General features: G+C 47.5%; 1 protein-coding gene across 1 annotated transcript in view; it reads right to left on the reverse strand.

The window, feature by feature from the left end:
* LMTK2 (lemur tyrosine kinase 2) overlaps positions 1-3,155 on the reverse strand; it is a gene marked incomplete at its 3' end in the record, with an annotated part of 181,745 nt that extends 178,590 nt beyond the window's left edge. The window contains exon 1 of the mRNA XM_082261707.1: positions 3,037-3,155. Within this exon, the coding sequence (XP_082117833.1) occupies positions 3,037-3,133 (97 nt within the window). The 5' untranslated portion in view covers positions 3,134-3,155. The remainder of the gene's footprint in view (positions 1-3,036) is intronic.
* Between the last annotated feature and the right edge of the window lie 7,974 nt (positions 3,156-11,129).

Consider the following 11,129-nt stretch of genomic DNA (forward strand, 5'->3'; position numbering starts at 1 on the left):
TTCAGAATGCTCTAGGATGGTAGTCATGTGGTGTGGAGCCTCTACGATTGAAAGAATGGAGATCCAATGATTGAAAAGGGCAGGCCAGGGAAAGTGCTAGATGATGCTGGATGTCTTCTAGTCAGGCTCTGACTTGTTGCAGCATCTAATTTACACTTTGAGAAGCTCACAGTGTGCAGTGAAATCAGAGTAATGATTTTTATTACAGGAGAGGAGGCTGTACAAATGAGGAAGACTACAAAGGTAAGGCTGGGGTTCAGAGAAAAAAAAAAAAAAAGGGGGGGGGGGGAGGATAATACTTTCTTTTTATGCCCATGTGAACATAAAATTTATCTGAAGCCAAATTTGTTTTAGGTTTTGAATACACTGGTGAATGGGTTAAAACCCCTGTGAAGTGTCCATCGCCGGGGTCCCAGCTAGGGAGACTATCCCTCTCCAAATGTCCTGATGGCCAATAGCTCTGGAAAGTGTGAAAATCCTCAGAACGGGACTACAGCAGAAACACGTTCATATGACAACTGTGTAAGCATGAATGAGAGAAACACCCAGTAATGTACATTATGTGCAATGTGGTTCCAATCACTGAGCGCACCTGCATGGCAGCACAACACACGTTATGCTGTGCTTCCAAAAATGTTGCTTGGATGATTTTTGGTTGGTTGTGATGCTTTGGGCAGTCTATTCATTGATTAGGCTGCATTATCACAGTGCAAGTTAATGGGCCTGTGATTAACACACCAGGGGGACCAGGCTGGTATGAGATGCTCAGTGAGCATTTCCCCACGTAGTGCTCAGATTTCAAGGGAAATTTCTCTAATATGACACAGACAGGAAGATGACAATGACCAGGATCCTAACCATTACCTACTGAGAGAGAAGACACACACACTCACTTACACAGAGATATACAGAAACAAATGTGTGCATGCGGAGCCAAGAAAAGAATAAAAGCTGTAACAGGATAATAGAGGGGTCAGGAAGCCACACAGTGTATATGTCAGTTCCAGGATGGCATGTCCGTGCGGGAAACAGCGCTGGGGCGCACAAACACGGGGGATCAGTGTTGATGACAACAGACATGGGGGGATCAGTGTTGATGACAACAGACATGGGGGGATCAGTGTTGATGACAACAGACATGGGGGGATCAGTGTTGATGACAACAGACATGGGGGGATCAGTGTTGTGATGACAACAGACATGGGGGGATCAGTGTTGTGATGACAACAGACATGGGGGGATCAGTGTTGTGATGACAACAGACATGGGGGGATCAGTGTTGTGATGTCACAGACATGGGGGGATCAGTGTTGTGATGTCACAGACATGGGGGGATCAGTGTTGTGATGTCACAGACATTGGGGGGATCAGTGTTGTGATGTCACAGACATTGGGGGGATCAGTGTTGTGATGTCACAGACATTGGGGGGATCAGTGTTGTGATGTCACAGACATTGGGGGGATCAGTGTTGTGATGTCACAGACATTGGGGGGATCAGTGTTGTGATGTCACAGACATTGGGGGGATCAGTGTTGTGATGTCACAGACATTGGGGGGATCAGTGTTGTGATGTCACAGACATTGGGGGGATCAGTGTTGTGATGTCACAGACATTGGGGGGATCAGTGTTGTGATGTCACAGACATTGGGGGGATCAGTGTTGTGATGTCACAGACATTGGGGGGATCAGTGTTGTGATGTCACATACATTGGGGGGATCAGTGTTGTGATGTCACAGACATTGGGGGGATCAGTGTTGTGATGTCACAGACATTGGGGGGATCAGTGTTGTGATGTCACAGACATTGGGGGGATCAGTGTTGTGATGTCACAGACATTGGGGGGATCAGTGTTGTGATGTCACAGACATTGGGGGGATCAGTGTTGTGATGTCACAGACATTGGGGGATCAGCGTTGTGATGTCACAGACATTGGGGGATCAGTGTTGTGATGTCACAGACATTGGGGGATCAGTGTTGTGATGTCACAGACATTGGGGGATCAGTGTTGTGATGTCACAGACATTGGGGGATCAGTGTTGTGATGTCACAGACATTGGGGGATCAGTGTTGTGATGTCACAGACATTGGGGGATCAGTGTTGTGATGTCACAGACATTGGGGGATCAGTGTTGTGATGTCACAGACATTGGGGGATCAGTGTTGTGATGTCACAGACATTGGGGGATCAGTGTTGTGATGTCACAGACATTGGGGGATCAGTGTTGTGATGTCACAGACATTGGGGGATCAGTGTTGTGATGTCACAGACATTGGGGGATCAGTGTTGTGATGTCACAGACATTGGGGGATCAGTGTTGTGATGTCACAGACATTGGGGGATCAGTGTTGTGATGTCACAGACATTGGGGGATCAGTGTTGTGATGTCACAGACATTGGGGGATCAGTGTTGTGATGTCACAGACATTGGGGGATCAGTGTTGTGATGTCACAGACATTGGGGGATCAGTGTTGTGATGTCACAGACATTGGGGGATCAGTGTTGTGATGTCACAGACATTGGGGGATCAGTGTTGATGTCACAGACATTGGGGGATCAGTGTTGATGTCACAGACATTGGGGGATCAGTGTTGATGTCACAGACATTGGGGGATCAGTGTTGATGTCACAGACATTGGGGGATCAGTGTTGATGTCACAGACATTGGGGGATCAGTGTTGATGTCACAGACATTGGGGGATCAGTGTTGATGTCACAGACATTGGGGATCAGTGGTGATGTCACAGACATGGGGGATCAGTGGTGATGTCACAGACATGGGGGATCAGTGGTGATGTCACAGACATGGGGGATCAGTGGTGATGTCACAGACATGGGGGATCAGTGGTGATGTCACAGACATGGGGGAATCAGTGTTGATGTCACAGACATGGGGGATCAGTGCAGGTGACACAGACATGGGGGATCAGTGTTGTGATGTCACATTATATATATATATATATATATATATATATATATATATATATATATATATACAGATCCCAGACATGGAGCGGAGTGTCGGTCTCTTACCTGCACCTGTTTCAGGAAGTGGAGCGGCCTGGACACAGCCCAGCGTCAGCCAGAAGCAGAGCCCCAGGCTCGGGAAGGACTCCCGGAGCCGTCCCATTCCTGCACTCGGTCCTCTCGGGCTCCTCCCAGGGGAAGGGGGTCCCAGTTGTGTCCCTGAGCCCGATAAACAAACACCGTCTGCTCCTGTCACTGCAGCCCCCCGCCTCCTGCCACCTTCCCCCAGAGCCTCCTCCCGGGCCTAGTCACCTGCGCCACACCGCGCTCTCTCATAGTTTACCAGGCCGCCGAGCCCTCCGCACACAGCGCCGCAATCTCCCGGCCAGGCAGCTTCACCACACAGCAGCCGCCATGTTCCCTGACACCGCCGCGGCTAAAGGCGGGAGCAAACAATCCCCTTTTCCGATTGGCAGAGGTCACTTCCAATAGAGAGGCAAATGTCTCCGTCTTTCGGCCAATGGCGGTACACGGCTCGGAATGTAGGCGTGACTTGCCTGTCAAGGTGAGTGCGATGACATCACTGGAAGAGAAGGCAGAAATGATGATCGCTGAGCAGTGTGCGGGGACACGATTGCTGCGCACTCACCTCACACTCTGTGTTCTTTCACTGGCTACACACTGCGCTGTTTTATCGCTCGGACCGCACCATTTATGTTTTGGTAAATAGCAGGTGTTTTGGCATTGAATGTAACATTGTTTTGCAACGGGAAGCTGTACTGAGAGATAAGGCCCTTTTCACACCGGAGCGTTTTTTAGCTCCTAAAACGCTCATCTTTAACCACTTAAGCCCCGGAAGATTTTACCCCCTTCCTGACCAGGGCCTATTTTGCAATTCGGCACTGCGTGACTTTAACGGACAATTGCGCGGTCGTGCGACGCTATACCCAAACAAATTTGATGTCCTTTTTTTCCTACAAACTGAGCTTTCTTTTGGTGGTATTTGATCACCTGTGCGATTTTTTGATCATGCGCTATAAACAAAAAAAGAGCGTCAATTTTGCAAAAATAACAATATTTTTCACATTTCTTTATATGAAATTCCCCCTAAAAAAATGTAAAAATCTAATTTTTTTAACATTTTAGGCCAATTTGTTTTATGCTACATATGTTTGGTAAAAAAAAAAAAATCGCAATAAGCGTATTTTGATTGGTTTGCGCAAAAATTATTGCGTTTACTAAGTAAGGGAAAGATTTTTGTCATTTTTGTTGTTTTTTTTTTTAACGAGTAATGGCGGCGATCTGCTATTTTTTATGCGGGACTGCGACATTGCGGCGGACAGATCGGACCCTTGACTGACATTTTTGACACTTTTGGGGTTACCAGTGACATTACTACAGTAATCAGTGCTATACATATGCACTGTTACTGTAAAAATGACACTGGCAGGGAAGGGGTTAACTTTATTGGAGAGGGAGGGGTTAAGTGTGTCCCTAGGGGCGTGCTTCTAACTGTGATTGGCTGTGGCTTGATGTGTAAGAACAGAGATCAACGATCCTACATAGTAGAACCGTGTGATCACCATTCTTACACAGGGGAGAATGACAGGCGGCTGTGTTTACATTAGCCGCCTGCCTTTCTCCCGGTGTAACGGACCATCGCGAGTGACCGGCGGACATCGGGTCCACTGGGCATACACACGGGGGGGTCCGTGACCGAGCGGGAGCGCGCCTTCGGGAGCGCGCGCTCGCTCCCTAGAGCCTCACAGGCTAGCGCTCGTAGTACTACGTCGCTTTGCCTGTGAGGGGCTGACCCAGGGCCGGATTAAGAGCATCATGGGCTTGGTGCTGAGGATTTTGAAGGGCCTTGGCATGCACCCAGAGGAGGAAGGGTGCAGCCATGCATGCCTAATTCAACATGGGATGCTGTCTCTGAAGCCCATAAACACATCCATGCATCGGCAACTGTCCCTCCTTGTCCGTCCTTCGTGCTGTGTGGGGAGGTTCTGAGGGAGCTGCCTGGGGAAGCGAGCATAGAAGCCAGACTTCTGTGTTTACAAGTGACAGAAGAGCGGTAACAGTGAATATGGCCAACCTGGGGCCTATATAAAAGGTAGGGGCCTGGAGCTGCAGCTCCAATAGCCCCTACGTTAATCTGGCCCTGGGCTGACCGCCGCAGTAAATAGTCGTGTGGCGGTTGGCAAGCGGTTAAAGTCTCAAAACGCACAACAAGCAAAATTACATTCATTTCAATGGCCCCTGTTCACATATGAGCGTTCTGTCACCGAAAGCAAAACGCCTGAAGTTTTAAAAAAGTACATGAGCTTCTTTTTTGGCAGATTACAGGCATTTTGTTAGATGTCAATGCCTGCCTCCAAACACCTGCAAAAAATGCCTAAAAAAGCCCCAAAAACGCCAGAAAAGGCTCAAAAAACGCCTGAAAAAAGCCCCAAAAAAAAAAAAACGCCTAAAAACAATACACTCAGGTGTGAATGCTGAGGGTGCCATTACTGACCCCTTCCTGAAAATAATAGTTGACTGGCTGCACCTGGCTTCAACACTTGGCATCACTAGCATGAAAACATGCAGCAAGTGAAGGCTGAGCGCTTGAACTGCTCTGGTAAAAGATTGAAGCCAGGCAGCCAGGGAACTAGCATTTTGTGGTTGGAGCTAAACTTTACACAAAAAAAAGAACCCCTTGCAGTGGGGCCTCTCACTATAAGGGTTAAATGTCCTGTTACTCAGTCTAGAGCAGTGATGGCACAGCTGGCACATAGAGCCCTCTTTGTGGGCACACCAACTAAGTTGTTGAATATTGCTACCCCCCCCCCCCCCACACTGCTCTGCAAATCCCATGCGATGTCTGTGCGATGCGAGTTCAGCCATACAGATTGATTGGTTGAATTCGCATCACATTTGGACCAAACTCGCACAGGATCCTTTTTTTGAGTCTGCACCAGAATCGGATCGTATGTGTGTTCACAGGATGCAATCAGATTCGTGTCCGAACTGACAATTTGCACTGCGATATGTGAACTTATCTGGGGGTGTCATTAACTATGTATTGACACCCCCAGCGATTCTCATATGGCAGTGTGTACTGCCTGCAAGTTGAATGCGGTGCGGGAAGTGGATTCGCAGGATTCCTGCATCGCATATGTGTGACCTGGGACTAATGTCATTGGATATTTTGCCTTTGCTTTGCTGGTTACCTGGGGATCGGAGGGGGGGGGGGGGCACTGCTGTGTGGCCGGATTGTCTCCATCCGGCGCACGGGGGGGGGTCATGATTGGCCCGTGTGGGGGCCATCGGATGGTGTCATCGGTGCCGGATAGAGCCCCCCTTCTGGGGAGTTCTGCCGGACTGGTGGAGTCACGCGCGTGCGCCGGTGGACTTGGAACGCATAGGCTGTCGGGGTGGCACCATGCATTCCAGGCTCGGTTGGTCCCAGAGCTGCCTCTCTGTATGCCTGGTATTACCCCGAGCCGCACACATGCACGGCATTCAGCACCATATTTACAGTAGGTCCCCAGGCAGGCTGTATCCACAGTGCTTTGTATTGGAGGACACCATTGGGACATCAGTAGAAACCACTTCTATTTACCAACAGGTACAGGCGGTCCCCGGGATACAAACATCCAACTTACAAATGGCTCCTACTTACAAACGGAGGAATACAACAGGAAGTGAGGAGAAATCTCCCCCTAGGAAGGGAAATTCACTCCTGTAGGAGTTCTCATGGGAAAAAGGTGTCTCCACTGAAGCTTTATCACTAATCCTTGTTTCCACAACAACCCAAAATTTTCAAAATCATATTGCCATAGGGACAGAAAGTGAGTTCTGAGAAGGGCCACAGACAACAAGACAAATGTTACAGGGTGTTAACCCTTCCCTATGCTATCCAAAAAACTAAAAAAATATTATTTTGGCTAGGGCTACACTTTATCTGTTCTGACTTGCAAACAAATTCAACTTAAGAACAAACCTACAGTCCCTATCTTGTTTGTAACCCGGGGACCGCCTGTAATTATCATCTTCATTTGGATGTAGGGCTCCATGGTCCACATACATAGTATATTGATTGTGTGATTCATGAAACGCGCCAACACTCATGATGAACAATCCCATTACTGTCAATGGCCCAGACTACACCTGAGCATTCCATAGTTTGAAAAAAACACAAAAAGATTTTATTTTTGGGCAGAATCGTAGGTTTTTGGTTCCTTAGGGCTCATTGAGAGAGGTGATCAGCCCCATCCTCTGTACAGAGCCGCTGGCAGCTTTAATTTACTGTTGGCGCTTCAAAATAAATACGTTGGTTTTGTGTTGCAGTTTGGGCACTCAGGCTTAGAAAGGTTCTCCATCATTGGTCTAGACTCTAGACGGGTCTCTAAACATTCTGCTAGGGCAGCCACAGCGTGGAGCCTGCAAATCTTCATGAGTGGGAAAAGAGCGTGTGAGTATAATATAAAAGAATGAATACATATTATTGGGAGCCTTGTGTGTAATCAGCCTGATAGGACTCCCAGCAACAGGGAATACACAGGAAAGACTTTCCAAATAAACTCCAGCCAATAATAAAGGCTTAGCAAAAAGATATCATGTTTGTACCTTCCTAATCAGAGTCCACCATTACATCAGAGTCCCCTCTTACATCATGGTCCCCAACAGAGTCCCCTCTTACATCATGGTCCCCAACAGAGTCCCCTCTTACATCATGGTCCCCAACAGAGTCCCCATTTACATCATGGTCCCCAACAGAGTCCCCTCTTATATCATGATCCCCAACAGAGTCCCCTCTTATATCATGGTCCCCAACAGAGTCCCCATTTATATCATGGTCCCCAACAGAGTCCCCATTTATATCATGGTCCCCAACAGAGTCCCCTCTTATATCATGGTCCCCAACAGAGTCCCCTCTTATATCATGGTCCCCAACAGAGTCCCCATTTATATCATGGTCCCCAACAGAGTCCCCATTTATATCATGGTCCCCAACAGAGTCCTCTCTTATATCATGGTCCCCAACAGAGTCCTCTCTTATATCATGGTCCCCAACAGAGTCCCCTCTTATATCATGGTCCCCAACAGAGTCCCCATTTATATCATGGTCCCCAACAGAGTCCCCATTTATATCATGGTCCCCAACAGAGTCCCCATTTATATCATGGTCCCCAACAGAGTCCTCTCTTATATCATGGTCCCCAACAGAGTCCCCTCTTATATCATGGTCCCCAATAGAGTCCCCACTTATATCATGGTCCCCAACAGAGTCCCCTCTTACATCATGGTCCCCAACAGAGTCCCCTCTTATATCATGGTCCCCAACAGAGTCCCCACTTATATCATGGTCCCCAACAGAGTCCCCTCTTATATCATGGTACCCAGCAGAGTGCCCTCTTACATCAGAGTCCACATCATAGCCCCCACTTACACCAGAATCCCATCTTACATCATGGTCCCCAACATAGTCCCCTCTTACATCAGGGTCTCTCCATTCAACAGTGTACTTATAAGAGCCCATCCCTACATCAGAGGCTACTTCCGATTCCCCCATTATATCCGGGTCCTCCATCACATCAGCATCCCCATAAGAGTTCCCCTCACATCAGGGTACCATCAGAGTCCATGCTTTAACCACTTAAGCCCCGGAAGATTTTACCCCCTTCCTGACCAGGGCCTATTTTGCGATTCGGCACTGCGTGACTTTAACGGACAATTGCGCGGTCGTGCGACGCTATACCTTAACGAATTTGATGTCCTTTTTTTCCCACAAACAGAGCTTTCTTTTGGTGGTATTTGATCACCTGTGTGATTTTTTGATCATGCGCTATAAACAAAAAAAGAGCGTCAATTTTGCAAAAATAACAATATTTTTCACATTTTTTTATATGAAATTCCCCAAAAGAAAATGTAAAAATCTAATTTTTTTAACATTTTCGGCCAATTTGTTTTATGCTACATATGTTTGGTAAAAAAAATTGCAAAAAGCGTATTTTGATTGGTTTACGCAAAAGTTATCGCGTTTACTAACTAAGGGAAAGATTTTTGTTGTTTTTTTTTAAACGCGTAATGGCGGCGATCTGCGATTTTTTTTGCGGTACTGCGACATTGCGGCGGACAGATCGGACCCTTGACTAACATTTTTGACACTTTTTGGGCTACCAGTGACATTTCTACAGTAATCAGTGCTATAAATATGCACTGTTACTGTAAAATTACACTGGCAGTGAAGGGTTAACTTTTTTGAGAGGGAGGGGCTATGTGTGTCCCTAGGGGCGTGATTCTAACTGTGATTGGCTGTGGCTTGAGATGTATGAACAGTGATCAACGGTTCTTCATAGTAAAACCGTATGATCATCATTCATACACCGGGGAGAATGACAGGTGGCTTGTTTACATTAGCCGCCTGACTTTTTCCCTCTCACCTGACGATCGCGAGTGACCGGCGGACGATCGGGTCCGCCGGTCACAAGCGCGGGGGGGTCCGTGACCGCGCAGGAGCGTGCCTCCGGCGGCGGGCGCTCGCTCCTGAGACCCTCACAGGCTAGCGATGTAGACCTACGTCGCTCTGCCTGTGAGGGGCTGACTGACGCAGTTAATATACAGTGAGCAGTCGGCAAGTGGTTAAAGTAGGTTCCCTTCATAGTCCCTCTTTATATCAGTATCCCCATAGGAGCCCCTTCTTACATCAGAGGCTGCCTCAGATTCCCCCATTACATCTACAGTGGGTACGGAAAGTATTCAGACCCCCTTAAATTTTTCACTCTTTGTTATATTGCAGCCATTTGCTAAAATCATTTAAGTTCATTCTTCTTCCTCATGAATGTACACATAGCACCCCATACTGACAGAAAAACACAGAATTGTTGACATTGTTGCAGATTTATTAAAAAAGAAAAACTGAAATATCACATGGTCCTAAGTATTCAGACCCTTTGTTGTGACACTCATATATTTAGCTCAGGTGCTTTCCATTTCTTCTGATCATCCTTGAGATGGTTCTACACCTTCATTTGAGTCCAGCTGTGTTTGATTATACTGATTGGACTTGATTAGGAAAGCCACACACCTGTCTATATAAGACCTTCCAGATCACAATGCATGTCAGAGCAAATGAGAATCATGAGGTCAAAGGAACTGCCTGAAGAGCTCAGAGACAGAATTGTGGCAAGGCACAGATCTGGCCAAGGTTACAAAAAGATTTCTGCTGCACTTAAGGTTCCTAAGAGCACAGTGGCCTCCATAATCCTCAAATGGAAGATGTTTGGGACGACCAGAACCCTTCCTAGAGCTGGCCGTCCGGCCAAACTGAGCTATCGGGGGAGAAGAGCCTTGGTGAGAGAGGTAAAAAAGAACCCAAAGATCACTGTGGCTGAGCTCCAGAGATGCAGTCAGGAGATGGGAGAAAGTTGTAGAAAGTCAACCATCACTGCAGCCCTCCACCAATCGGGGCTTTATGGCAGAGTGGCCCGACAGAAGCCTCTCCTCAGTGTAAGACACATGAAAGCCCGAATGGAGTTTGCTAAAAAACACCTGAAGGACTCCAAGATGGTGAGAAATAAGATTCTCTGGTCTGATGAGACCAAAATAGAACTTTTTGGCCTTAATTCTAAGCTGTATGTGTGGAGAAAACCAGGCTCTGCTCATCACCTGTCCAATACAGTCCCAACAGTGAAGCATGGTGGTGGCAGCATCATGCTGTGGGGGTGTTTTTCATCTGCAGGGACAGGACGACTGGTTGCAATCGAGGGAAAGATGAATGCGGCCAAGTACAGGGATATCCTGGACAAAAACCTTCTCCAGAGTGCTCTGGACCTCAGACTGGGCCGAAGGTTTACCTTCCAACAAGACAATGACCCTAAGCACACAGCTAAAATAACGAAGGAGTGGCTTCACAACAACTCTGTGACTGTTCTTGAATGGCCCAGCCAGAGCCCTGACTTAAACCCAATTGAGCATCTCTGGAGAGACCTAAAAATGGCTGTCCACCAACGTTTACCATCCAACCTGACAGAACTGGAGAGGATCTGCAAGGAGGAATGGCAGAGGATCCCCAAATCCAGGTGTGAAAGACTTGTTGCATCTTTCCCAAAAAGACTCCTGGCTGTATTAGATCAAAAGGGGGCTTCTACTAAATACTGAGCAAAGGGTCTGAA

Source organism: Pelophylax lessonae, assembly GCF_965119305.1.
Source record: "Pelophylax lessonae genome assembly, chromosome: 6".
NCBI lineage: Eukaryota > Metazoa > Chordata > Amphibia > Anura > Ranidae > Pelophylax > Pelophylax lessonae.